Here is a 27,749-nt window from a genome sequence, read left to right on the forward strand (position 1 = left end):
CCGGATCCAGCTCCCGCGGGGGGGCCCATGGGTGCCATGGGGGGCCCGATGGGTGCCATGGGGGGGGCCCGATGGGTGCCATGGGGGGGCCCCGATGGGTGCCATGGGGGGCCCGATGGGTGCCATGGGGGGCCCCGATGGGTGCCATGGGGGGGCCGATGGGTGCCATGGGGGGCCCATGGGTGCCATGGGGGGGCCCGATGGGTGCCATGGGGGGGCCCATGGGGGCTCCCTCCTGCCAGCCCAGCCCACAGCAGGGGGGGCTCAAGGGGGGGCCCCACTGCTGCTAAAGGTCAGGAGGGGGGGCCTCAGCCAGGGGGGCTCTGGAGCCTGGAAGAGAGGGGAGAGGGGTGAGGAATGGGGGGGAGGATGGAGAGGGGGGGGATATGATGGGATGGAGGGGGGGGCTCTGCATGGAAGTGATGGGGATATGATGGGATGGAGGGGGGCACATGGAAGTGATGGAGATACGGGATGGACGGGGGCTCATGGAAGCAATGGGGATATGATGGGATGGAGGGGGGCTCATGGAAGTGATGGGGATACAATGGGATGGAGGGGGGCTCTGCATGGAAGTGATGGGGGGATGTGATGGAATGAAGGGGGGTATCTGCATGGATGTGATGGGGATATGATGGGATGGAGGGGGGCACATGGAAGTGATGGGGATACGATGGGATGGAGGGGGGCTCTGCATGGAAGTGATGGGGGGATGTGATGGGATGGAGGGGGGCTCTGCATGGAAGTGATGGGGGGATATGATGGGATGGAGGGGGGCTCTGCATGGAAGTGATGGGGTGATATGATGGGATGGAGGGGGGCTCTGCTTGGAAGTGATGGGGGGATGTGATGGGATGGAGGGGGGATCTGGATGGAATTGATGGGGGGATGTGATGGGATGGAGAGGGGCTCTGCATGGAAGTGATGGGGGGATATGATATGATGGGATGGAGGGGAATTCTGCATGGAAGTGATGGGGATATGATGGGATGGAGAGGGAGCTCTGCATGGAAGTGATGGGGGGATGTGATGGGATGGAGGGGGGCTCTGCATGGAAGTGATGGGGGGATGTGATGGGATGGAGGGGGGGGCTCTGCATGCAAGTGATGGGGATATGATGGGATGGAGGGGGGCTCTGCATGGAAGTGATGGGGATATGATGGGATGGACAGGGGCTCTGCATGGAAGTGATGGGGATATGATGGGATGGAGGGGGGCTCTGCATGGAAGTGATGGGGGGATATGATGGGATGGAGAGGGGGGGATCTGCATGGAAGCGATTTGGGGATGTGATGGGATGGAGGGGGGCTCTTACCTGGGGCACTGGTGGCGGGCCCCTGCAGGCTCCGCAGTGCGCGGGACAAGGGGCTGTCGCTGTCGGGGCTGGGGGGCTGTTGGCCCCATGGCTCCATCTCTGGGGCTGAGCCCCCCAGGGGGGTGGCATCGGCTGAGGAGCTGTGCCCCAGCGACCGCAGCAGCTCCCGATGGGCTCTTTCCACAGCCTGGAACAGAGAAATGGGGTCATGGAGGGGGGGGGACACAACACCCAATGGCCCCCCCATAATGTGCCCCCCCCCCATCTCCCCATGCCCGGCCTGGGGCTCACCTTGAGCCTGTTGAGCTTCAGCGTGAGCTGCTCGATGGTGCGGAAGATGAGGTCCACGTCCCCCGGGGGAGCCTCGGGGGGGCTCGGCCGGGCCGGTGGCTCCCGGGGGGGGCTCGGGGGGGGCACCGAGGGCAGCCCCATGGGCATGCTCACATAGAAATAGTTGCCTGGGGAGGGGATGAGCAGCGTTAGGGGGCAGGGACCCATGGGGCGGTGCTGGTGGTGTCATGGGGGGGGTTTGCTGTGTGTCCCCCCCCATGTAGGATGTGTCCCTTTGGGGTGGGATAAGGACACAGACCCGGCCCCAGCTCGCTCCCGGCCCGGCTGTGGTGGCACTGGGTGGCCCTGGCCATGGGACAGTGTGGGGGGGGTGTGGGGACAGGTCCCCCCGAATGCCACTGGCCCCCCCACCAGGGACTCATGTGCCATTAGAGGATGAGGCCCTACAGGGACACCAATGGGGACACTCAGACAATGGGGACACCGGGACATGGGGAGGGAGGGCTCTTTACCATCTACATTAGCTCCGCCTCCTTCCTGCAGCTCAGTTTCTGATTGGCTGCTACCTGGAGAGGGCGTGGCCTCCTTGCCCCCCTCTGCCCGGGCTGTGCACCCCGAAAAGAGAGGGGGGGGTCGGGGAAAGGGGGTGAGCAGGGCCCGCACCCATCAGCAGAACCCTATCACCAGTATCCCAGCACCAGTATCTCTCTGCATCCCACCACCAGCACCCATCAGTATCCCAGCACCAGAACCCCAGCATCAGCACCCATCAGCATCCCACCACCAGTATCCACCAGCACCCAATTACCAGTATTCGTCAGCACCCCACCACCAGCACCCAATCGCCAGTATTCGTCAGCATCCCACCACCAGCACCCATCAGCATCCCACCACCAGTATCCACCAGCACCCAATCACCAGTATTCATCAGCATCCCACCACCAGCACCCATTAGCACCCAATCACCAGTATCCACCAGCACCCAACCACCAGTATTCATCAGCATCCCACCACCAGTATCCATCAGCACCCAACCACCAGTACTCATAAGCATCCCACCACCAGCACCCATTAGCACCCAACCACCAGTATCCACCAGCACCCAATCACCAGTACTCATAAGCATCCCACCACCAGCACCCATCAGCACCCAATCACCAGTATTCATCAGCATCCCACCACCAGTACCCCCCAGCACCCACGCAAGCCCCTGCACCCTGGGGTGCACAGTGGACAGAGGGGGTTCACCTGCATCCCTCAGCCCCACATTGTGAGCCCCCAGCCCCGATCCAGCAGCGCTCACTTGGGAAGGTGGCAGCGAGACCCCAAATCCCAGCCAGGGGCAGGTCAGGGAGAGGGGAGGGGAGGGAGGAAGAGGAGGAGGAAGAGGAGGGAGGAGGCGAAGGGGGCCCCCCCGTTCCTGCCCATCCAAGCCCCCTCCCGCCACCTTTCCGGACCACTCTGAGCTCCTCGGCGGGTCCCGGCCCCGGTCCCGTCCCGTCCGGGGGCTCCGCGTCCTCGGGGGGCTCCGGCAGCGCCTCCTGCAGGGCCGAGTCCCAGGCCTGGCCCGCGGCCCCGCTGACCGACGGCGTGGGGGTGAGCTCGTCCTCGGGCTCCGCCTCCCGGCCCGGCCCCAGCCGCCGCAGCAGCAGCACCCGCAGGCTCTCCACTGGCGAGGGGGAAAGAGCTCGGGTCAGAGCCTCCATGGGGGAAAGGGAGGAGGAGGAAAGGGGAGAAAGAGGAGGAGGAGGAGGAAAGGAGGAGAAGGAGGAAAAGAAGTAGAAGGAGGAGGAAGAGAAGGAGAAGGAAAAAGAGAAGGAGGAGAAGAAGGAGGAAAGGAGAAGGAGGAGGAAAGGAGGAGAGAAGAAGGAAGAGGAGGAGAAGGAGGAAGAGAAAGGAAAGGAGAGGAGGAGGAAAGGAGGACAAGGAGAGGAGAAGGAGAAGCAGGAGAAGCAGGAAGAGAAGGAGGAGGAAAAGAGGAGAAGAGGAGGAGGAGAAGCGGACGAGAAGAAGAGGAGGAGGAAGAGAAGGAGAAAGAGGAAGAAAAGAAGGAGGAGGAAAAGGAGAGGAGGAGAAGCAGGAAGAGGAGGAGGAGAAGGAGATGAGAAGGAAGAAGACAAGGAGAAAGAGGAAGAGGAGAAAGAGGAAGAGAAAGAGGAAAGGAGGGGAAAGAGGAAAAGAAGGAGAAGAAGGCGGAAGAGAAAGAGAAGGCAAGGAGAAGGAGTGGAGGGGAAGGAGGAAAATAAGTAGAAGGAGGAGGAAGAGAAGAAGGAAAAAGAGAAGGAAAAAGAGAAGGAGGAGAAGAAGGAGGAAAGGAGGAGGAAAGGAGGAGAGGAAGGAGAGGAGAAGGTGGAAAAGAGAAGGAAAGAAGGAGAAGGAGTGGAGGAGAAGGAGGAAAAGAAGGAGAAGGAAGAAGAGAAGGAGAGGAGAAGGAGGAAAGGAGAAGGAGGAGGAAAGGAGGAGAGAAGAAGGAAGAGGAGGAGGAGAAGGAGGAAGAGAAAGGAAAGGAGAGGAGGAAAGGAGGACAAGGACAGAAGGAGAAGCAGGAAGAGAAGAAGGAGGAGAAGACGAGGAGGAGGAAGAGAAGGAGAAAGAGGAAGAAAAGAAGTAAGGCGGAGAAGGAGAGGAGAAGCAGGAAGAGAAGGAGGGGAAGGAGATGAGAGGAAGAAGACAAGGAGAAAGAGGAAGAGGAGAAAGAGGAAGAGAAAGAGGAAAGGAGGGGAAGGAGGAAGAAAAGGAGGAAGAGAAGGAGAAGGAGGAGGAAAAAAGGAGGAAGAGGAGGAAGAGAAGAACGAGAAGGAGGAGGAAGAGAAGGAGGAAGAGAAGGAGAGGGGCTCTCCACGGCACTCACCATCCTCCAGCGCCGCCTCTGCCAGCCCCTCTGCACTGCCAGGCCCCGGGAGCAGCAGACACATGGGGGGCCCCAGCTGCTCGGCGGGGTGGGGGTCAGGCACCCCCACAGCAGCCCCTGTGGGCAGGGGGGCTGCGGGCAGCTCCTCCTCCCCTTCCTCCACCTCGCTGCTCAGCGGCTCCTCGGGGGGCTTCCCCCTGCCCAGCAGCGCGGGGGCACTGAGCTCTGCTGCAGGAGCAGGGGAGAGGTGAGACCCACGTCCTGCCTCCCCGGGAGCAGCAGGGCTGGGGCAGCTCTCACCTGAGCAGCAATCCCCTGCCTCTGCTCCAGAGCCTCGGGCCAGCATGGGGGAGACGTCGGGGTCCTGCAGCACCAGGCTGCGAGGATGAGGATGGAGACGGCGCATTAGGAGAGAGGAGGAGCTGGGGGCTGCCACCACTGGAGCCCCCCCCCATGAGCAGGTGGGAGCCCGGTGCCCATCGCACCCCCCCTCCTCACCCCCCCCATGCCCAGAGCACGGCACCGGGATGCTCACCCTGAGGCTGCAGCACGGGCAGGCTCCGGTGTGCGGCGCTTGGGGGGGAAGGTGGCGTTCCTGGTGGCGCTCTGCACCGCCTCCTCCAGCAGCTCCATCCACCTGCAGGGGCCAGAGACCCTGTCAGCTCCCCCGGGGTCCGGGCCCCCATCCCCATCCCCATCCCCATCCCCATCCCCGTCCCCATCCCCATCCCCATCCCCATCCCCGTCCCCATCCCCATCCCCATCCGTATCCCTATCCCCATCCCCATCCCCATCCCTCTCCCCATCCCCATTCCCCATCCCTATCCCCATCCCCATCCCCATCCCCATCCCCGTCCCCGTCCCCGTCCCCGTCCCCGTCCCCATCCCCATCCCCATCCCCATCCCCCTCCCCGTCCCCATCCCCATCCTCATCCCCGTCCCCATCCCCATCCCCGTCTGTCCCCATCCCCCCCCATCCCCATCCCCATCCCCACGCTCCTTACGTGTTCTTCTCGGAGGACGTCAGTGCCACCAGCTCATAGATCTGGGGGCCCAGCTCCGAGGTGCAGATGATGAAGAGGGCTCGTTTATCTGCACGATGAGGAAGGTCAGAACGAGCACGGGCTTCACCCCGACCCACAGGGTCACAGGACACAGGGTCCCCATTGCCTTCCCCTTGCTCTGACCTGTGGCCACGGAGCGGATGAGCACTGAGTTGAGCTTGAGGACGGGGCTGAAGGTCTGCTTGTTGTCCGAGGAGCCCAGCGCTGTCTTGCTGTGGCACTTGAGCACCAGCTTCTCATCCTGTTTCTGCAGCAGCACCAAGAGGTCCTCGAGGAGCAGCACGTGCAGGTCTGGGGTGGGAGAGGAGATGGGACTCAACCAGGGAACCTCCTGCCTTGTGGCCAAGAGGGATGATGGCCCCATAGCTAAGGGGGGCTAAGGGAGTCCCTGTAATGCTGCCGGGCTGGAGGTGAAGTGCCCATGTCCTGGGGGATCTGAGGATGCAGGAGCTGCTGGTACCGGGTGATGGGGAAGGTCCATAGAATCAGGGAAAGGTTTGGGTTGGAAAGGACCTTAAAGATCAAACACTGCCAAGGATGGGGCAGCCACAGCTTCTCCATTCAACCCATTCCAGTGTCCCAGCACCCTCACAGGGAAGAACTTCTGATATCCACCCTAAATTCCTGTTCCAGTCTGAACCCATCACCCCTTGCAGTCCCTGATGAAGGCCCCTCTCCAGCATCCCTGCAGCCCCCTTCAGACACTGGAAGCTGCTCTGAGCTCTCCACAGCTTCTCTTCTCCAGGCTGAGCAGCCCCAGTGTTCTCAGCCTGGCTCCTATGGGAGCTGCTCCAGCCCCTGCTCATCCTCGTGGCCTCCTCTGCACTTGCTCCATCAGCTCCACCTCCCTCTCCCACCGAGTACCCCGGACCTGCGCTCAGAGCCCCATGGAACGCCCTCCATACCCACAGTCTTGTCCTTGCTGACGCGCCAGCTGAGCGGCCCCTCATGGATCATGCGCCGGGAGGTGAGGTCCAGGCTCTGTGGGAAGCCACAGCAGGAGCTGAGCATGGGCTGGGATGTGCGGCCCCCCCCCTCCCAGAGCCCCCTGGGTGCTGCAGGGACCTGGGGGTACCTTGAACTCAGCAGCCAGGGGGTTGCTGGTCCTCTCCAGGGAGGTGGCATCCAGGCGCTTCTGGTAGCCCTCCAGGCGGTGCCGGTTCTCGGCTCGCTTCACGGCCTCGTTCACGTGCCGCAGGATGTCCCGGCACTGGTCCCGCGCTCGGCACAGCTTCTCGTGCTCCGAGGTGCCCACTGCCATGGCACACAGCGGGGACAGGGGCTCAGCACCCCCCCAGCCATGGCGCTGGCCCCATCCTGCTGCCACGGCTCCCACCAGCATCCCAGGCACTGAATGCTGCCAACCCACAGCTCCATAGGGAGAAGAGGGGGATGTTTCCCACCCCCAGCACTCCCCCGGCTTGGCTCTTCCAGCTGGGAAGGCCCCAGGTCCCTCCCCACCACCCTTTGGATGGCAACAGAGAGGCAGGAGCCTCGTGGGAGAGCCTGAGGATGGGCAGGGTGGGCTGGAGATGGGAGCACGGAGCCGAGCAGCGTGGGGGCCACCCCCAGTGCCCCCATCCCCTACCCTCGGTGTGCTTGAGGATGTTCTCCAGCAGCAGCGGGTACTTGGTCAGGCGCTGCATCTCCGAGATGATCAAGTCCTTGAGCTGCAGGCGCCGGCACTGGGGGTTGCTTTCTGCTTCCTGCGGTGGAGGGAAGAGGGTGGAAGCCTTGAGGGGGGATCATGGGGTGCCAGGGGAGCACCAGGACAAGGGCCAACCTGCATGAAGAGCTGGAAGCGGGTCTCCTTGCGCTGCTTGGTTTTGATGAGCTCAAGGGCAATGGATTGGTAGGAGCAGAAGTCAGCAGCGACCTGCTGGATCTCCTCTTTGGCCAGGCCGTCGAACTGGGGGGGGGATAGGGGAAAACGGGGCTCAGGCTCCCCCAGGCTTGGCCCTCAGCTCCAAGCACAGCCAGGGGACAGCGTGGGGTCACCTCCACCTCCCTTAGAGAGGACACCCCCTTGATGCTAGAGGGCCCTGCGCCCCTCACCCGAGACAGCATGAGATCCCCGATTTCCTTGATGATTGGTCCTTCTTCCCGGAGCTTCTTCATGGATTCAGAGAGAGAATCTGCAGGGGGATAGGGGATAGACAGGACTCCCATGAACAAGGGGCCAGGGCCACCAGTGTGAGCCCCCCCATGAGCTGCCTGCCCCACAGGGTCCCTGCCAGCTCTTGGCCACGGGCAGGAGGAGCTGAGAGCCTGATGGGCTTCAGTGTCAGGGAGTGGGACACCAAAAGCAGGTCCTGGAAGGGCTACAGCAAGGGCTGGTGCTGCCCAGGCATCCCAGACACAGGCATTGGCACAGCCTGGGAAAAGCAGGCTCTGGATTGCTCCCAGTAGAGGGAATGGGAAGACTGGAGCAGTGATGATGCCATGCTATCAGCAGGGCTGCTCTGGAATGCTCTGCTCCCACCGCAGAGGGGATGCTCCCAGCACAACCCAATGGGAAGGGGCTTACTGTGGATCTCTATCAGGTCAGGGAGGTTGGGGAAGAGCAGCGCCAGCTCCTCCCGGGACAGCAGGCTCTCCTTCTTCAGCCGCTGGTAGAAGAGGAGGTCGAGGACCCGGAGGATGCGGAGGTGAGAGCCTTCGGTGGCAAAGAGCTCTGCGCGGAAGGCACAGGGGTGGAGAAGGGACCCTCATGTCCCCAAGGTGCCCCTCGTGTCCCTATGGTGCCCCTCGTGTCCCTATGGTGCCCCTTGTGTCCCTAGGGTGCCCCTTGTGTCCCTAGGGTGCCCCTTGTGTCCCTAAGGTGCCCCTCGTGTCCCTATGGTGCCCCTTGTGTCCCTACGGTGCCCCTCGTGTCCCCAGGGTGCCCCTCGTGTCCCTATGGTGCTCCTGGTGTCCCTGGGGTGCCCCTCGTGTCCCCAAGGTGCCCCTCGTGTCCCTATGGTGCTCCTGGTGTCCCTGGGGTGCCCCTCGTGTCCCCTAGGTGCCCCTCGTGTCCCTAGGGTGCCCCTCGTGTCCCCAAGGTGCCCCTCGTGTCCCTAGGGTGCCCCTTGTGTCCCTATGGTGCCCCTTGTGTCCCTATGGTGCCCCTCGTGTCCCTATGGTGCCCCTCGTGTCCCTAGGGTGCCCCTCGTGTCCCTGGGGTGCCCCTTGTGTCCCTATGGTGCCCCTCGTGTCCCTATGGTGCCCCTCGTGTCCCTATGGTGCCCCTTGTGTCCCTAGGGTGCCCCTCGTGTCCCTAGGGTGCCCCTTGTGTCCCTACGGTGCCCCTTGTGTCCCTACGGTGCCCCTCGTGTCCCCAAGGTGCCCCTCGTGTCCCCAAGGTCCCTCTCGTGTCCCTGGGGTGCCCCTCGTGTCCCTAGGGTGCCCCTCGTGTCCCCAAGGTGCCCCTCGTGTCCCCAAGGTGCCCCTCGTGTCCCTATGGTGCTCCTGGTGTCCCTGGGGTGCCCCTCGTGTCCCTACGGTGCCCCTCGTGTCCCTAGGGTGCCCCTCGTGTCCCCAGGGTGCCCCTCGTGTCCCTGGGGTGCCCCTCGTGTCCCTGGGGTGCCCCTCGTGTCCCTAAGGTGCCCTTTGTGTCCCTAGGGTGCCCCTCGTGTCCCCGGGGTGCTCCTCATGTCACTGGGGTGCCCCTCGTGTCCTTAGGGTGCCCCTCGTGTCCCTGGGGTGCCCCTCTTGTCTCTGGGGTGTCCCTCGTGTCCCTACGGTGCCCTTCGTGTCCCCAGGGTGTCCCTCGTGTCCCCGGGGTGCCCCTCATGTCCCCGGGGTGCCCCTTGTGTCACTGGGGTGCCCCTCGTGTCCCCAAGGTGCCCTTTGTGTCCCTATAGTGCCCTCATGTCCCTATGGTACCCCTCATGTCCCTAGAGTGCCCCTCGTGTCCCTATGGTGCCCCTCATGTCCCTGGGGTGCCCCTCATGTCCCTCGGGTGCCCCTCATGCCCCTCGGGTGCCCCTCATGCCCCTAGGGTGCCCGGCGCCTCCTTACCATTGATGACCTCTTGCCGGTCGATCTCCTTCTGGGGCAGGTTGGCCACCAGCTCCCTGCTGACCGAGTGCTGCCAGTTCTGGGTGTCCAGCTCGGGCTCCAGGTCCGAGAGCTGCCCCTGCTCGTCCTCCAGGAGGTGAGGCAGGAAGGGATCCACGCCGAAGCCCAGGTTGGGGGATTCAATGCTCCTGGGGGGGGGAAAGGCGGCGGTGGGAGTCCTCTGCAGCCACCCGCATCCAGGCAGCCCAACCCCGCAGCTCCCAGCACAGCCAATATCTACCTGGGCCCTATTTGGGCTTGAACCCGGGGCCTTCAGCACAAGAAGTACAGAGCCTCTGACTCTTGAGCTAACAGACTAGGTCCCCCAGCAGACATCTACATAGGTCCTTTTAGCTCCTGCGTGAGACACAAGGGAACAGAGCTGCCCCCTCGCCCCAGGAGGATGGAGAACTAAGGGGGGACTCCCCCTAGGGCACTGCCTCCCCTTGTGCTCTGTCAAGGCTCGCTGATGGGCAGGGCCAAGCTAGGAAGGGACAGAGGAGACCCTCTTTTGGGAGCCCCAAAGTGGGGGCACAGCCCCAGCACTCCCCTACAGTGACCTCCTGCTCTGAAGGAAAGGGGCCCCAGCGCGGTACAGACACCGAGAGCAAGGCTGGGCCACTCACCTGCGCCCCATCTTCGGCGTGTACGGAGGGGTCGGGTTCTCCAGCGACCTGGGGAGGCATTGGGAGAAGTCACCCTCGTGTCCCAGCATCCCAGCCCCTCTCCTACCCATGGGGCAGCACCCAGCACCGCTTCCCTAAGGCCTGATGCATCCGGGGCTGGCGCCACCGCTGCGAGAGGGGTTTGGGATACAAATGGGAATTGAAGCCCAATTCACTCTGCTTTACCCTGGAAAACCTCATCCAGGGCCAGGCACATCCCACTGCACGGCCGGGCCTGGCCTTGACCCAAGGGGTTCAGCTTTGCAAGTCCTGCCCATCCCAGCTCCCCTTTGAAGCCAATACCTCCATAGGACCCCAGCTCTGCCCTTCCTGGGGGCTTGGCTGGTGCCTCCCACCTCGTGGACAAGCTGGAAGCAGAGGATGATGCTGACTGGTGGAGCCTGGTGGCCTCGGCCGCCGCATCCATGTCCACGTCGCTGCGGGACCGGGGAACGTTTTCCACCTTCCGGGATTTCTTCATCTCTTCCCGACCTTTCAAGCTCTCGGAGCGGCCCAGCTTGACCTCAGCACGGGAGCTGCAGGGGGAGACAGAGCCCAAGGAGGTTGTGGCTGTCCCATCCCTGGTCAAAGCCAGGTTGGACACAGGGCCTTGGAGCAAGCTGCTCCAGTGGAAGGGGTCCCCGTGTGGAGCTGGAGGAGCTTTAAGTCCCTTCCAACCCAACTCCATGATTCTAAGGGCAGAACAAGCAGGGGCATCCCTGCAAACCCACTGTGGGACCCCCAAGCTGCTCCCCACTGTGCCCATGTCCCACCTGTCCGACTCGAGCAGGTCCTCGGGGAAGCTGCCGGTGGAGAGGCGCTGGGAGCCGGGCTCCTGGCTCTCGCAGTGCTGGTTGTTCTCAAAGTGCTGGATGATGTTCCTCACATTGCCGGGTTTGACTGCTGGCACCAGAGCAAGGAGGGGAGAGCAGTGAGGGGGGGCCGGGAGGAGATGCTGGTGCTGCTGCCCACCCCGTGGCCAAGCACTGGTGAGCATCACTGAGGGCATCCCAGGCTCCATGGGGAGATGGGGTGAGCAGGCAGCAGGGATGCTGATGCTCAGCCCAGACCCTGAGCCCACCCAACACCCGGTGCAACAACACTGGGGTAGCTCGGGGATGGGGGGGCATAAAAGAAAACTAAGCACATGAGGTGAAGGGCAAACGAAAGAAGAGGCCTTTTACCTTCAACAGGGGACAAAGGGACATGAAATGCTGGAAGGGAAAAACAAAAATGAGATGTCAACTCAACCCTGCACCTTGGCAACGGAGGAGGCAAAGAGGGGATGGGTGAGGCAGTGCATGAGAACTGAAAGCAGAAGGGGAGGAGGAGGAATGGGGGCACACACGTGTGCACACACACACACACAGGCACATGGTTGCTCTCCATGGGACCACAGATGAGCCCCTCAGTGCCATGGCTTAGTGGTGGCCTTGGTAGTGGTGCAGAACAGTTGGGCTTGATGAGCTTAAACCAGATTGATTCCATGAGTCCACGCTCACTGATGCTACCTCAACCCCTGGGAGCTGTGGCCCTTTTAAGATGCTGTCAGCAGCCCCTAACCTATAAATCTATGGGGAGAGCTCTGTTCCGCTCCCTTCCCTCTCCCTCAGAGCCATGTGGGAGCACAGAGGGTTGAGAGAGGTTCCAATGGGCCCTGGGCACGCTGCTGCTCCCCCAGGCAGCCGAGGAGCTGTGGGTGCAGCACCCCAGGAGCCCCCAGTACTCACTGCTCTGGGAGCTGATTTTGGGCTTCCCAATGTACTTGAGGATGGGGTTGCGCTTCTTGTCCTCCATGGCATCCTTGTCCTTCTTCGTGCTGCTGCTCTGCTGGGACAGCCCAGAGGGACACTGGTAAACACCATGGGGGGCACCAAGGGCGTCCCCAGCCTTGGCCATGCTGGAACCACTTGGGAAAGGATGGGGCTGGGATCTGGCTCTGGTATTAAGCAGCTGAGACACAGGGGGACAAGTGGATCCCTGGAGGGCTGCTCCCTGGGCTGCTGCAGAAGTTTCCCCCCTGCAGCACTGGGTGCAGCTCTGGTGTCCTCAGCATAAGGACATGGAGCTGTTGGAGCAAGTGCAGAGGAGGCCACGAGGATGAGCAGGGGCTGGAGCAGCTCCCATAGGAGCCAGGCTGAGAACATTGGGGCTGCTCAGCCTGGAGAAGAGAAGCTGTGGAGAGCTCAGAGCAGCTTCCAGTGTCTGAAGGGGGCTGCAAGGATGCTGGAGAGGGGCCTTCATCAGGGACTGGAGCGACCGGACAAGGGGTGATGGGTTCAGACTGGAACAGGGGGGATTTAGGTTGGATATAGGGAAGTTCTTCCCTGTGAGAGTTTTGGGACACTGGAATGGGTTGAATGGAGAAGCTGTGGCTGCCCCATCCCTGGCAGTGCTCAAGGCCAGGTTGGACACAGGGGCTTGGAGCATCCTGCTCCAGTGGAAGGGGTCCCTGCCTGTGGTTTTAGATGAGCTTTCAGGTCCCTTCACCCCAACCCATTCCATGGTTCCATGCCCCAGCAGCCTCCCACCTTCTTGGCCTTGGGGAAGAACGGGAGCCACTTGTCCCTGTCCGGGAGGGACGGGGCCTTCTCGCTGGCGCCGGCTGCCCGGGGCTCGCGGCTGCGGATGCCTGCGTGGTTCATGTAGGTGCTGAGGGCGAAGGCCATGGGGGAGCTGCAAGAGAGCAGAGCGTGAGGCTGGAGATCCAGCTCTGGGAGGCACTGGGGGAGGCTGGGATGTCCCATGGGACTCTGGGGGCAGAGAGGGTCCATTCCAGGCAGGAGAGGATGCCCAAGGGATGCAGGGCAAAGGAGAAAGGAGGAAAGGCAATAAGAGCTCAGGAGGGTGAGCTGGGGCTGCACCCAGCACCCTGGGACCCTGAGGTCAGTGTCCACCCTTCCCCAGGGCCACCCAGGAGCCCACAGGGATACGCCTGCCATGGGAAGAGGATGCTCCTGTGACTCCTTTTGCCTCCCCAGCTATGAGCTCTAAGGCAGCCACATCTGGATGCGCTCCCGCTGTGCCCTGGGGCCACTCACCTCCTGTCCTCTTCATACTTGGACCTGGAAAGAGAGGAGGGGAGGGATGAACGAGCTTGCTAGGAACAGGCTCCTCTCCTGGGTGCCCTCCACCCCTCACTGCCCCTGCTCCAAACTCTCCTTCCCACCTCTCCCATGGCAGCAGTGGGGATGGGGCAGGATCAAGGAGCAGAGCCAAGCCCCTTCCCAATGCCCTTGCCCCGCATCCGAGCGGAGAGATGCTTCCCAATGCACAGGGCAGGGTGGCACCAGCACTCACAGGATGTCACCCAACTGGGCCAGCTGCTTCTCGGCCACTTGCCGCTCCTTCTGGGGGTCCCCATCCAGGTCCAGGAGGTCGTTCTCCCCATAGAGACTGCCCAGGCCCATGGTGCGCTTGGTTCTGTGGGGGTCAGGGGCAAGGCCATGAGCCCAGGCAGTGGCCACTGGCACGGGCAGGAGCCCATTGAGCTCCTGGGCTGCTGCACCCACCGGTAGTCCTGGATCTGCTCCTGGATCTCGGGCATCACCATCTCCTGGGCTTCAAAGAGGGCGGCTCGGACGTCATCCCCATTCCGCAGCCGGGTCTCTGGGATGGGAGAGGAGCAGCAGGGTCACAGCAGGCAAGGAAGGGCACAGGGGATCTTCTGGATGGGGCTTGGAGCAAGCTGCTCCTATGGGAGGTGTCGCTGCCCATGGCAGGGGTTGGGATTGGATGAGCTTTAAGGTCCCTTCAACCCCATCCACACCAGGATTGCAGGATTCTGGAAGCCTCAGGCCCTTGGGCAGAGCGGGGCAAAAGGGAGACCACGGAGCCTCTCCCTGCAGAGCCCAGCCCCTTGCTAACTGGTTTCCAGTTCACACACCCAGACTGAGACACTGCCTGTAACAGGAGCCCTGGGAAGAGCTCAAGAGCCCCATTCCCAAACCTTGGCAGGGGCCAAGTGCTGCAGAAATCCTTTGGGATCTGGACCTGCATCCCAATGAAGAGCCCCTGGGAGGGGAAGGGGCCGGCGGGGCCGCTCACTCACCGATCTCAGCCAGGAGCTGCTCGGCCACCTTGACCCGGAGAGGCTGCGGAGGGAAGGCACAAGAGGAGCTCAGCACCCGGCTCCCCTTCCAGTGCAGGGCTGGGGGCACCCTCGGGGCAGGGTGGGGAGGGTGCCCTGTGCCCCTGCACCATCACCCCATGGCGAGCTCTGCAGCAGAGAGGGGGGAGCTGGGCATCTCCCACAGCGAGCACCCAGCGCTCATCACAGCACCCAGTGCTCATCCCAGCACCCAGTGCATCCCAGCACTCATCCCAGCACCCAGTGCTCATCCCAGCACCCAGCGTATCCCAGCACCCAGCGTATCCCAGCACCCAACACATCCCAGCACCCAGTGCTCATCCCAGCATCCAGCGTATCCCAGCACCCAACACATCCCAGCACTCATCCCAGCACCCAGCGCATCCCAGCACTTATCCGAGCACCCAGCGCATCCCAGCACTCATCCCAGCACCCAGCACTCATCCCAGCACCCAGCACCCAATCCATCCCCACGTGCAGCAGCACAATGGGATCCTCCTCCCTCCAACGAAGGAGCACGACGAGGAGCGCCTGGAGCCCCGCTCCCCCGCAGGGCCCCCCTCTCCAGTGCTGCCCCAGTTGTGCAACGCCTGCTGCAACCGCCTGCCCCGACCCAGAGGAACCAGCAGCAGCAAAGCGGTGCCAGTGGCAAACCAGCCCTGAAAGCACCCCAGTGCAAGGGCCGCGATGGGTCCCCAGCAGGGCCAAGGACTCCTGTGCTGGCTCCCGGCTCAGCCCTGCCCTTACCGCGCTCCTGTCCAAGAAGATGTTCCAGATGTCCTTCCCCAAGCCCCGGCAGTCCTTGCCTGTGGTCTGCTGGCAAACGTCGGTGCACAAGTAGAAGAGCTGCAAGGAGGGGAGAGCTGAGGGGGGCAGCGGAGGGGGAGAGGTGGGAAGTGGGGAGGAGGAAGGCTCAGGGCTGAGCCATGCCACAGGAAACGCTGTGGGGTCTGGGAGGGCAGCACCCCTGTGCCACGCCTGGAGGAAGGGGAGGGAGCGCTGGGCTTCCCTCTGTGGGTGGGGAGCACGGGCTGGCAGCAGCCTGCAGCAGGCAGCAGAGACCAGGAGGGTGCAGGGAGCAGTGCCCGGAGCCACCAGAGCTCCCCAGTGAGGAAAGCAGCCCCAAACCCCCCTGTGCTGGGCGGCATCAGCAGGAGGTGAGCAGCAGGGCAGGGAGGGGATCCTGCCCCTCTGCTCTGCTCTGCTCTGGGAGACCCCCCTGCAGCACTGGGTGCAGCTCTGGTGTCCTCAGCATAAGGACATGGAGCTGTTGGAGCAAGTGCAGAGGAGGCAGAGGATGAGCAGGGGCTGGAGCAGCTCCCATAGGAGCCAGGCTGGGAACATTGGGGCTGCTCAGCCTGGAGAAGAGAAGCTGTGGAGAGCTCAGAGCAGCTTCCAGTGTCTGAAGGGGGCTGCAAGGATGCTGGAGAGGGGCCTTCATCAGGGACTGGAGCGACCGGACAAGGGGTGATGGGTTCAGACTGGAACAGGGGGGATTTAGGGTGGATGTTGGGAAGTTCTTCCCTGTGAGGGTGCTGGGACACTGGAATGGGTTGAATGGAGAAGCTGTGGCTGCCCCATCCCTGGCAGTGCTCAAGGCCAGGTTGGACACAGGGGCTTGGAGCATCCTGCTCCAGTGGAAGGGCTCCCTGCCCATGGCAGTGGCTGGAGGAGCTTTCAGGTCCCTTCCAACCCAACCCATTCCATGATTCCATGAAGGAGTGGACGGTGCCAAACACACGGCTCCATCTCCCCCCTGCCCTGCTCAGTGGCACTGGTGGGTCCCTTACCAGGGGGCTGGGGTCTGCCTGGGAGAAGATGTAGCGCAGGAAGACCCCCAGGTGCGCCGGCCGGGATTTGAGCTTGCCCAGGTCCTGGAAGAGGGAGTCGCACTGGGAGCAGAGGAGACAGAGCCAGTCAGGAAGGAAAGGAGCCCGGCCCACAGCTCAGCACCGGGGTGAACCCCAGCTCCTGCTTCCCACCCAAGCACCCTCCTCCTTCAGACCAGCTTGGATGGAGGGTTTCTAAATGCCACCAAAACAGGCCCCATGTGCGATGGTGACAGCGCTGTCCCCCAAGGAGAGGGACAAAGCCCCCCAAAAGCAAGCTCTGGGCACCATTACCTCGTTATTGAAGTACCCGGGGTCACAATCCTCCTCTGGCCCGATGATCAGGGGTCGTCCCGTGCGGTCCAAGCCCTGCCAGGGACAGGGGCCAGAGTCAGGAGCCAGGCACCCAGCACCGGGGGGGCACCTTCACCCTCCCTGCAGCACCCATGGGAGCCTCGGACCAGGTCTGGTCGGGTCCAGCAGCCACTGTGGGAGCCCCAGGTTGTTCCCAACCCACCTGCTCGGGCAGGGGGGTGCCGGGGGTGTCGGAGCCCTGGCGCCGGTGGTGCTGGAAGAGCCGGGCCGTGATGACCGGGGATGTCCTGGGGCTGTCGAGGCCGTGGTCGGACAGCACCGAGTTGCGGTTCAGGGAGACCTGCTCGGGGTGACCGGAGTCAGGGGCCGTGGGGCAGCATGAAGGGGACAGGCCCCGGGACCCCCGACCCACCAAACCCCCCAGGGGCCATCAGAGAGGCTTTAAATGAGGACCACAGGAAGGTTTGGGGCAGCCTTCACTTGGGGGGCAACCAGAGCAGGGGAAGCATTCCAAGGGCAAGGAATACAGAGAGCGCTACTCAAGTCAGTTTGTTCAGGTGACAACTGATCCCTGTGATGGGAAAGGCAGGACCCTGAGACCTGCAGATGCACAGAGCCACCAGTGCTTCCAGGAGAGTCATGGGATGGAATCATGGAATGGCTTGGGTTGGAAGGGATCTTAAAGCTCATCCAGTTCCAACCCCCTGCCAAGGGCAGGGACCCCTTCCACTGGAGCAGCTTGCTCCAAGCCTTGGGGATGCAGCATTCCCATGGCTCTCACCTCGCTCACGGATGGGAATCGCTCTGTCCCGGACTCCAACCCGCTGTCCCCATCCTGTGAGTCCAGGGAGAGGCGTCCTGGAAGCAGAGGAGAGACTGAGCCGTGAGTTGAGGAGCCGGGGACATGGGGATGGTGGGAGGCAGCACCACAACTCACCTTCCACCACCTTGAAAGCAGCCAAGCCAGAGTCACTGCAGAGCCGTCCCGGATCCTGCAATGGGAGGAGCTGTGCTGGACCAGCGGGATAACCCCTGCCCATGATGTGCCAGTGCAGCAGCTCCCACCCCACAGCAGCTTCCAGAGCTGTGCCCATCACCTTGCAGCAGCTCCCACCCCACAGCAGCCTCCAGAGCTGTGCCCATCACCTTGCAAGGGCCTCCCCGTGCTCCAACCAGGCTCAGAGGGAGCCGGGAGGACCCCCATTGATGTCCCTTACCATGGAGCCACCGGTCTCCTGCAGGATCTTCAGCTGGAGCTGGCTCACCCTCCGCCGGGCTCCCTCGATCTGCTCCTCCACTGCTGTGGCCGGGTTCCTGCTGTAAGCCTCATAGAAGCGCTGTGTGAAGAGACAGCACCACGACACTCACAGAGCCCCCCAGACCCCATCCCACCGCCCACCTGGGGCAGGTCCGGTGGCCCAGCGGGCTGCAGCTTGCCCAGCTTGTGCTGCAGGGCCTGGGGAGCCAGCCCAGCACCAAAGCAGCCCCATGCGGTGCTGTACCTGCAGCTCTGCCTCCTCCTGCCGCAGCATGTTGCGCAGAATCTGCGTGGCGTGCTTCTGGACCTCGGGGTCCTGCTCGGTGGGAGGGATGCAAAGAGCCACGTTGGGCTTTGCCCTCCTCCTGCCCCGCACATGGAGCAGTGGGAGCATGGAAGGGGTTGGTACCTGCAGGGGTTTGGGGTCGGTGATGCGCTGCGGCAGAGGGGGTGGTGGTGGAGGCGGCGGAGGGGGACAGGCGGGGGGGACACGGGGAGCCCCGGCCGTGCTCACGTCCTGCTGAGAACTGGGGAGCCCCACGGATGGAGGGGGGGAGCCCAGGAGGGTCAGGGCGACGTAGGCACCGGCTGCAACAACAGGGAAGGGAGGGTGAGACCGACCCAGGCCCTGCACCTGAGACACCCCATAGGCACTGGCAGCAGAGGACGGGCACATCCCTGTAATGGGGCACCTCCATGAGCAGTGAGGCCACCTCTGATGTGGTGGCTTGGGGTGGGAAGTGCCCCCCCCAGCTCCCTGCCCGTACTCACACTTGATTAACTTGACCACTTCGAGGTGAGAGCTGTTGGTCACCATGGTGCCGTTCACCTGGGAGAGGAGAGCGGGGCTCAGGCAGGCTGGGGACAGGGGGCACAGGGCCCCATGGGCAGGGTGGCAATGGGGAGATGCTCACCTTGACGATGCGGTCCCCCTCTTGCACCCCGGCCCTCATGGCTGCTCCCCCTGTGACACAGGGAGCAGAGACAGGAGTCAGCAAACAGAGCCCACAGCCCCGCTCCTGCTGGTCCCAGGTCCTCTCAGCACGTCCTGTGCCAGGGTGGGGACATGGGGGCCAGCAGGCACCTATGGGTGCACACAGCCATGGGACAAGGTGATGGAGCCTTGGGTGCTTTATGCTCCCAGCTCATCCAGACGAGCTCTTCTGCTCCCCCAGCCTTTCCCATCTGATTCGGGGTGGAAGGCAGGGCCCCAACCTGTTACCCCCCCATCCAGGTTGGCTCCAACACATCCACATGCCTGGATCCAAAGGCAGCTCCACTCTGCCTCCTCTGCCCCTGCTCTTTAACAACGCTCCGAGGTTGGAATACACAAAAAATCCACTTTTCCTCCAGCCAAAACCAAGAGGAAAATGTTTCCATGAGGCTCAACTCCCAAGCCAGGGCCTGAGCCACAGCAGCGGAAAGTGCCTTGGATTGTTCGGATTCTTCCAGCTTCAACCATCTCCTCATTGGCAAATGTGGAGAAAGGGGGGACAGGACCCTGGGATGTCCTGCACCACGGACATGGTCCCTGTCCCCTCAACCTGAGCCCCTGCTATTGCTGAACCCAGGACAGGGGGTGATGTGGGGGGCTCTCAATGCGAACGGAGACACCGCAGTGTTAACCTGCCCTGGAAGCACTCAGCGTTTTCCCTTTCCTAGATTCCCGTTTTTCCTGGCTTTGGGGCTGGAGAGGGGAAGGGGGAGGAGGTGGGAACATCCGCTGTAAAATAAGCAGCTCATTGTCTGTTTCAATTGCTGCTCCCAGCCCTGCCACCCCGCAAAGCCATTAGAGAGCAACGCCAGGAGCAGGGAGCTGCAAAGGGAATTCCCATCCCAGCCACGGCTCCCGGGATGTGCAGGGAGCGGCATGGATGTGGGGAGCTCGCCCTCAGTCTGCTCTGTCCTGCCCATCCTGGCTGATCCATCCCAAGTGAGCAGCAGGTCATGGAGGGGATGCTCCCCCTCTGCTGCAGGAATGGGAGACCTCAGAGCAGCTCCAGTGCCTAAAGGGGCTCCAGGAAACCTGGAGAGGGGCTTGGGACAAGGGATGCAGGGACAGGGCAAGGGGAATGGCTTGAACCTGCTCCAAGAGGTGTCCCTGCCCATGAACTGAATGAGCCTTAAGCTCCCTTCCCACCCAACCCATTCCCTGCTTCCAGGCTGCAGCGAGACCCCGAGCCCGGAACTCTTAGGAAGGACCCACAAGGGGCAAGGGGAGCCCCGGGGCCGCAGCGGCTCTCACCTGGCCGCACCGACTGCACCAGGACGACGCGGTCCCCACTGACGGTGAAGCCGAAGCCATGCTGGTCCTTCTGGATGATGACGCAGCGCTGGACCAGGCCTGCATGGGAGCAGGAGCAGAACCAGTGAGCCTGAGGCCTCGGGGGCACGGTGGAGCCATCCTCACCTCCAGCCTCCCTCTGTGATGTCCCTGCTCCGAGCCCTGGGGTGCTGGTGGCAAGAGCCTCAGTCCCTGGGGTGCAGCGTTCCCAACCCCATTGGGATCCCCATGCACTTGCAGCCCGTCCTGGGTGACCGTGAAGGGTCCCCAAAGGGACAAGGGAAGCATCAGGAGGCACCGGGGAACCTACCTGTGGTTTCGGAGGAGTCGGAGGGCTGGCGGCGGTGCCCCGGAGACCTGCGCTCGGAGGAAGAGTCACCCAGGGAAGACAGGCTGCTTAACCTGGGGAGGAAGAGCAGGGATCAGGGACAGGGACATCCGGATGGAGCCAGCCCCATCCCCGGCTCCTTTGGGCTTGGGAGAAGGAAATGCAGAGCTGGAAGGTGACAGCAGCCGGCACAGGGAGTGCTGCACGTCCCTGCCATCGCCTGTCCCGGGAAGAGGCTCCTCTCCCTTCCCCACCACAGGGAGCCCCAGAGGAGACTCCAGGGCTCTGGAATCTTGTGTTTGCCAGTGGGGAGGTGACAGGCGAGGGCAGGGAGGTGCCATGCAGCATGGACAGGATGGAGCTCAGCCACCGGGCTCAGAGAAGCAGCGTGAGGGATGGGTCAGGCAGACACAGGCAGACAACAGGCAGACAACAGGCAGACAACAGGCAGACAGCAGACATCCCGCTGAGCCTCCTGAGCCCTGCAGTGAGGCTCGGGATGCTGGGCTCATTTCTGTGCATCCAAGGGGCACCGCACGTCCCCTCGCTGCTGTTACAGGAGAGGGGCTCCCTTTCCATGCTCCCAGCATCACCCCAAGGATGACATCCCGGCTCTGCTGTCCTGTCGCTCCTTCTCCCAACCCAACCAGCGCCAGCTCCCCTGGACGGGTCAGAAAGCAATGGGAAGAGGTAGGAAATGCAGGTGTTCCCTTTCCCTGTGCCACTCCATGCTCCCAGCATCACCCCAAGGATGACATCCCGGCTCTGCTGTCCCAACCCAACCAGCACCAGCTCCCCTGGACGGGTCAGAAAGCAACGGGAAGAGGTAGGAAATGCAGGTGTTCCCTTTCCCTGTGCCACTCCATGCTCCCAGCATCACCCCAAGGATGACATCCCGGCTCTGCTGTCCCAACCCAACCAGCGCCAGCTCCCCTGGATGGGTCAGAAAGCAACGGGAAGAGGTAGGAAATGAAGGCGTTCCCTTTCCATGCTCCCAGCATCACCCCAAGGATGACATCCCGGCTCTGCTGTCCCAACCCAACCAGCGCCAGCTCCCCTGGATGGGTCAGAAAGCAATGGGAAGAGGTAGGAAATGAAGGTGTTCCCTTTCCATGCTCCCAGCATCACCCCAAGGATGACATCCCGGCTCTGCTGTCCCAACCCAACCAGCGCCAGCTCCCCTGGATGGGTCAGAAAGCAATGGGAAGAGGTAGGAAATGAAGGTGTTCCCTTTCCATGCTCCCAGCATCACCCCAAGGATGACATCCTGGCTCTGCTGTCCCAACCCAACCAGCACCAGCTCCCCTGGACGGGTCAGAAAGCAACGGGAAGAGGTAGGAAATGAAGGTGTTCCCTTTCCATGCTCCCAGCATCACCCCAAGGATGACATCCCGGCTCTGCTGTCCCAACCCAACCAGCGCCAGCTCTCCTGGACGGGTCAGAAAGCAACGGGAAGAGGTAGGAAATGCAGGTGTTCCCATCGGGAAGCAGCCGGGCTCTGCCTCACACGATGAAGCGAGGTGCAGGATGAGCGCAGGAGCCCCCCGAGCCCGACCCCGCTTACCTGGGCACGCGAGGCTGCCGCTTGCTGCCCGCAGGACAGGGACAGGGGTGGCACAGGGGACACCCGGAGGGCAGCGGGGAAGGGAAGGGAAGGGGTGGAAAGAGGAGACAAACACATCAAGAGGCAATGGTGCAGCCCAGGGCATCGCCCCACGGGCAGGGCTGCCTGGGGGCAGGCTGGGGAAGCATCCCCTGCCTACAGCAACATCCCCAGCCTGCTTTCCCTGCAGGACCACGGAGCCCGGAGCAGCAGTTTGTAGGGGACGAGCAGGAGGGTCCCCATAAGTCAGAGCCTGCAGTGGGGTAAAGCCAACAGCCCCGCTCCTGTAGGCAGCTCTTTCCCTGCTCCAGGAGAGGAGTATTGGGAAACACCTCACTGGAGGCTGCCTGGATAACCCGAATCCTGCACCACCGTTACGGTCCAACCTCTCATTGCCTCCATCACAGCCCTCACTTGCTGAAGTGGGACCTCAGCACAAGGGAACCGGGGACAGGGAAAGGGCTGAAGCATCCCAAGGGCTTTCCCAGGAGCTGCAGGCAGCAGTGGGACCAGTTCCCTGTGTTTCAATGCAATCCAAGATGGGCCCAGGGCACCTGTGTCAGTCAAAGGGGGGGTGCAGGATTAACCCCATGGGATTACCCGGCAGCTCGGGGCAGGTCAGCCTGATCCAGGCCAAGGGAGCATCGGCTCCTCCTTCCGCATGGGATGCCAGGGCTTAAGAAGCTGCCACACCATGGGATGCTCATGAAGCCTCTTCCTTAGGAGCTCCAGCAGTACCAGGACCAACAGCCCAGCCAGGAGCCACCAGTGCCACCCCAGTGGAAATGCCAACCCCGATCCGTGTTTCCATCCCGTGGGAAGGAGCCGGGCCAGCGCTGGCTTACTGCCGTCTAAAAGAGTAGTTTAATTCGGCTTTGCATAAGCTGCTTCCTAATTGACTTATGGAGAGCCCGAACATGCCACTGGGAAGCAAAGGCAGGCAGCCCGATGCAGCCCTGCCCCTGGTGCCTGTTTCCAGCCCTAAGGATCACCCCTTGGGTTGTCCTAAAAGTTCTAACTGAGGAATTCTGCAGCCACCCCGGATTCTCCCATCCCCAGCACTGGGGCCAGGCTCTGAGTGGAACCCACAGAGGTTTCTGCTATAGAGATGCACAGACTGGTCTGGGTTGGAGGGGACCTTAAAGCTCATCTGCAGCCATGGGCAGGGACCCCTTCCACTGGAGCAGGATGCTCCCAGCCCCTGTGTCCAACCTGCCCTTGAGCACTGCCAGGGATGGGGCAGCCACAGCTTCTCTGGGTACCCTGTGCCAGCGCCTCAGCACCCTCACAGGGAAGAGCTTCTGCCTAAGAGCTCAGCTCAGTCTCCCCTCGGGCAGGTTCAAGCCATTCCCCTTGCCCTGTGCCTGCATCCCTTGTCCCAAGCCCCTCTCCAGGTTCCCTGCAGCCCCTTTAGGCACTGGAGCTGCTCTCAGGTCTCCCCTTCAGGAGCCTTCTCTTCTCCAGGCTGCCCCAGCCCAGCTCTCTCAGCCTGGCTCCTATGGGAGCTGCTCCAGCCCTCGCAGCAGCCCCATAGCCTCGCTCCAGCAGCTCCACGTCCCTCTGGTGCTGCTGCCCCAGAGCTGGATGCAGGATGCGGGGTGGGGGTGCATTCACAGAGCGCAGCAGAGGGGCAGGATCCCCCCTATGCCCTGCTCTGAGCTTATCACTCCCAATTCTGGCTCCTTCTGGTGAAATCACAGCTCTTCACTCTGCAGGAACACACCCCAGGAGCAAGATGCCCCCAGCCAGGCCAGAAGAGAAGAACACCAAGGAGAGAAATGAACCCATCACAAGCACAGCCCTGGTGCTGCCCCATCGGGAGCATCACACAGGGCAAAGATGAAGGAGAAGAAGAGCATCGCATCCTCAGAGCGGGTACCCTCCAAGCGCTTTGCTCCAGCATCAGGAGCTTGATTCTCTTCTCCTTCCCAGGTCTCCAAATGGCTGCTCCCTGTGATCCCAGCTCCAGGGAAGGGAAACCGGAGCATGCCTGGGAATCGGCTGCCTTTAGGAGCGTGCAGGGATGCAGGTGGGGACAGCATCAGCCCACCAGCAGGGGAAAAGTGGGAATATCTATGGGAAGATAAAGCCCACAACACGGAAAGGGGAATCAGTGTGGTGGTGGGATGCCTCCTGCAACAGAGCCACTGCTTCCACCGCAGCCCGGTGATCCCGCATCGGGATTAGCCGGCATCTCCCGCTCCAAAGCCGGCTGCTCTCTCCCCAGGCCACAGCCTTGTGGCCGATTCCACACACTGGGATTCTGGGGACAGGAAGGAAGGAAGGAATTTCAGCTTCAAAAATAAATAAAGAAAGCAAAATGATTCAGCTTCCTCCCCTGCCCCCTCCCGCGGCCCAGGGAACGCGTCCAGCCTGGAGCAGCTCCAGCCTCGCAGCGGAAAACCGGGACGTGCATCTCCCGAGGATGGCCCCGCACATCCCGCCGGGAACGGGCTCTGTGTCCCCTGGGAATGCCGGCTCAAAGCCACCCGCTGCTGCTGCGCTGGGGCAGCCCCGTCGCTTGGAATGATGCTTGGAATGATGCGGGTGCTTCGAAGTTTGAGCGGCAAAGCAGAGTTAAACCTTGCTGGGTGCTGTTGGGATGAGGATAGGGGGGATATATCCCTTCCTGGCATTCCTGGCTGCTGCAGGCAGCCTGCACTGACCCTCAGGCCCCAAGATCCGCTTTTCCTCTCCTCTTTTCCCACCCTGGAGCACACAACAGGTTTCCCACTCCCAACAGATCCCATCCGATGTGCAGTGCTGCATCAGGAGCCCGGTGCCTCCATCCCGGCTGTGCTGATCCCGGTGGCTCTGCAGCAGCGCCCTGTGGCTCTGTGTGAGTGCCAAGATGTGAATCCATGAGGCTGGAGTCATCCTGGATCCGTCTGGGATTCCGCAGCAGAGCTTTTCCCTTCGGCCTCTCCTTGCTTTTATCCCAGGGGAACTCCTGGTGAAGCCTCAGCCCTCGGGAGGCGGCCGGGGCCAAACTTGAGTTTGCAAATCAGATGCAAAGCCCCGTGTAGGCGCCAGGGCCAAGTGGATTTGAATCCCAGGATCCCTCCGGCAGCAGACAGAGGATCCTGCAGGAGCTCCCTTTAAATTAAGGCTTGTAATTAAACGGGGAAAGCCAAAGGAGCGCGGCAGCGTTGCCCGTTCCAGGCGCCATTCCCAACATTCTGATGCTGATTCCCAACGGGCAGGAAAAGCCCAGACTCCGTTGGGTGTCGCGGTGGTGACGCCTGCCTGGCTCATGGGAACCCTGCTCCCTCCCAGAGCCATCCCCAACAACCCCGGAGGAGGCTGCGGGAGCTCCGGAGCAGGATTAGACCCAAAGGGATGGGGATGGAGCGCTGGGACCAGCAAGAGCTGAGGAAGAGCACAGGAAGGGAGGAAGGGGTGAGCAGGGATCTGTGTCTTGAGGCTCTGGATGCCCCATCCCTGGCAGTGCTCAAGGCCAGGTTGGACACAGGGGCTTGGAGCATCCTGCTCCAGTGGAAGGGGTCCCTGCCATGGCTTTCGATGAGCTTTAAGCTCCCTTCCCACCCAAAGCATTCCATGATCCCATGCTTCTCTATTAGCTAACATTTGCCAAGCACTCCACGCACGCCCTGCTCCATTGATGTTATCCATCAGGACCACCACCAGCCGTGAGGCCAGAGCAGCAGTGCTCCAAACCCCCTTTCCTCCCACCAAAATCCCCTCCCTGCCCCATAGGGAAAGCAGAGCCGGGATCCCAATCCACCACCAAGGACTATGTGGTTTCCTGGGAACACTGCGGGATCTCCAGGTCCTTCCCAAGCTCTCCAGGCCCTTCCCAAGCAATCCCAGTGCCGGGCAGTGTAATCATTAACGGTGCCACTCATCTCCTGGAGCACAGACTGGCAGATCTGGTTTGGCCAGCACCGCTTTGGGGTGCGAGCTGTGCGGCAGGCGCGGAGATAGGGAATAACCTGCCCCCAAGGGATGTTTTCTTCCCAACCTTCCTCCTATAACAAAAGCCACCCCATCCCAGCTCACACCTTTTCCAAGTGGGAATTGCTGCTCCCAGAATGCTTCCCATGGGCTCCTTTAGAGGTGACTAAACCCATGGCCCAGCCACATCCAGCAGCCTGATGGGTGATGCCCCCAGTGATGCGCTGCACTTGTACTGGTGAGCACTGGTCTGCCTGGAGCCATAATGCTGCCTGGACATCCATGGGCCCTGGGTACCACTGTCTGCTTGGTGCTGCGGGCAGGATGGGGCTGCTGGGAGCAGGTTTTGGGGGGAAATCCACACTTTGACCCTTTTTAAGTCATTTTATGTGGCTGAGGAGGCCTGGGCACCCAGCCCAGCCGGGGCACTGCAGGCTCCTGACCTTAAAAAGCAGAGATCACGGCTATTTAAAGAGCAGGGAGAAGACTTAAGCCTGGTAATGCTGCCCGGGGTGAATCCCGCTGCTTCCCTGCCTGGGATGGCAGCGAAACCCAGCAGCAACCCCGTTCCCAGGCACCAAATCCCCTTCTGGAGCCGCAGCATCCGCAGGGAGCCCACGCTGAGCATCCTCAACTCAGCACCAAAGCACCCAGCGCCCTGAGCCGGAAGTGAGCAGGAACCCTTGTTCTTGGCCAGGGGCACGGATGGGAGGGATCATAGGGTCTTGGGATCATGGAGTGGGTTGGAATGGATGCTTAAAGCCCATCTAAAGCCATGGCAGGGACCCCTGCCACTGGAGCAGCGGGCTCCAAGCCCCATGATGGGGCGGCCACAGCTTCTCCATTCAACCCATTCCAGTGTCCCAGCACCCTCACAGGGAAGAACTTCCCAAGATCCCATCTCCACGTCCCCTCTGCAGGTTAAAGCCATTCCCCTTGGCCTGTCCCTACCTTTCTCACCATGATCCCTATGGAACGGACATCACATCCCTATGGATGGAACCCGTGCTCCTGAGGGAGCAAGCTCCGTGCCCGCAGCAGGACGCTCCCAGCCCATCTCCATCCCTCGCCTCATCCCGAACCAAACGGGATTTATGCAGGGGTTATCCCCCCGGTTTGCATCCCTGCTCCCGTGCCCGCCGCCGACACCGGGCCATGGATGCCAATGGGATGTGCTGAGGAGCAAAGCACCCGTTCCCAGCTCCCAAACACTGCAGGAAGCCCCTGGGACCAGGCTCCAGGACCCTCATCTCCCATTCCCAAGGGAATGGTGCGCACATCCCATGGGCTTTGAGCCCTTCAATCCCAGCCCTGGCGGGGCCCAGACCCCCTCGCTGCTGCCTGGGGTTAAACCCGCTGGGATCGGGGCCGGGGAGTGCCCGGTCCCAACACGGGAGCAGCCCCGGCCCTGCCGCTGGGGCACGGGGGGCTTCGGGCAGCGCTTTAACGGAGGGGGGTTGGCGGCACCGGGACCCCCCAAGGCCGCGGGCGGGCCCTCCCCGCTCCCAAACCCACCCGGTTTCACCCCAAACCCCGCTGCCCCCCCCCCCCGCCCCACACGTACCTGTCGAGGGCCTGCGGAGGCCGCACGCTCATGGTGCCTCGCCCGCGGCCCCGCGGCGCTCAGGGCTCGGGGAGCCGCCGCCCCGCTCCGGCCGCCACCATCGCCGGGCGCTGCGGGGGCGGCCTCGGGGCAGGGCCCGAGCCCCCGCTCCGCTCCCGGATCCCGGCCCCGCTCGCTCTGGAGGAGGAGGAGGCGGCGGCGGCGGCGGAGCGGGCCCCCCCCCCCCCGACCCGCCCGGCGGCGCTGGGGGCCGGGCCGAGGGAGAGGCCTAAAGCCCGCTCCCAATCCCCGGGCTCGCCCGGCCCCCGCGGCCCGAGAGGGGGCAGCGCCGGCGGGGAG

At 62.6% G+C, this 27,749-nt stretch overlaps 1 protein-coding gene across 10 annotated transcripts; it reads right to left on the minus strand.

Moving 5' to 3' along the window:
• Positions 1-186: 186 nt before the first annotated feature.
• ARHGEF11 (Rho guanine nucleotide exchange factor 11) lies at positions 187-27,568 on the minus strand. 10 transcript variants are annotated; one of them, XM_061357459.1, is made up of 41 exons: positions 27,411-27,568; positions 20,311-20,402; positions 19,962-20,060; positions 18,631-18,680; positions 18,488-18,545; positions 18,126-18,304; positions 17,961-18,032; positions 17,676-17,795; positions 17,396-17,450; positions 17,240-17,316; positions 16,661-16,798; positions 16,438-16,512; positions 16,105-16,206; positions 15,062-15,160; positions 14,276-14,318; positions 13,737-13,833; positions 13,525-13,647; positions 13,266-13,289; positions 12,756-12,900; positions 11,955-12,051; positions 11,409-11,438; positions 10,998-11,124; positions 10,581-10,760; positions 10,186-10,233; positions 9,521-9,708; positions 8,049-8,195; positions 7,577-7,656; positions 7,305-7,430; positions 7,110-7,227; positions 6,597-6,775; positions 6,427-6,502; positions 5,645-5,812; positions 5,462-5,549; positions 4,993-5,094; positions 4,758-4,834; positions 4,458-4,685; positions 3,054-3,275; positions 2,119-2,211; positions 1,607-1,773; positions 1,316-1,502; positions 187-330 (listed from the first exon to the last, which is right to left on the minus strand). In XM_061357459.1, the coding sequence occupies exons 1-41, from the start codon at positions 27,440-27,442 to the stop codon at positions 287-289; spliced, it is 4,452 nt and encodes a 1,483-aa protein (XP_061213443.1). In that variant the 5' UTR covers positions 27,443-27,568; the 3' UTR covers positions 187-286. The 10 variants fall into 10 exon arrangements, 9 of the variants coding, with proteins under 9 accessions (XP_061213443.1, XP_061213442.1, XP_061213441.1 ...); XM_061357458.1 differs by having other exon boundaries at positions 10,998-11,127; XM_061357457.1 differs by having other exon boundaries at positions 11,955-12,054.
• Between the last annotated feature and the right edge of the window lie 181 nt (positions 27,569-27,749).

Source organism: Neopsephotus bourkii, unplaced genomic scaffold (genome assembly GCF_033783945.1).
Source record: "Neopsephotus bourkii isolate Nb327-2 ecotype Australia unplaced genomic scaffold, CSIRO-AGI_Nbou_v1 NB_896, whole genome shotgun sequence".
In the NCBI taxonomy this organism is placed as follows: Eukaryota; Metazoa; Chordata; class Aves; order Psittaciformes; family Psittacidae; genus Neopsephotus; species Neopsephotus bourkii.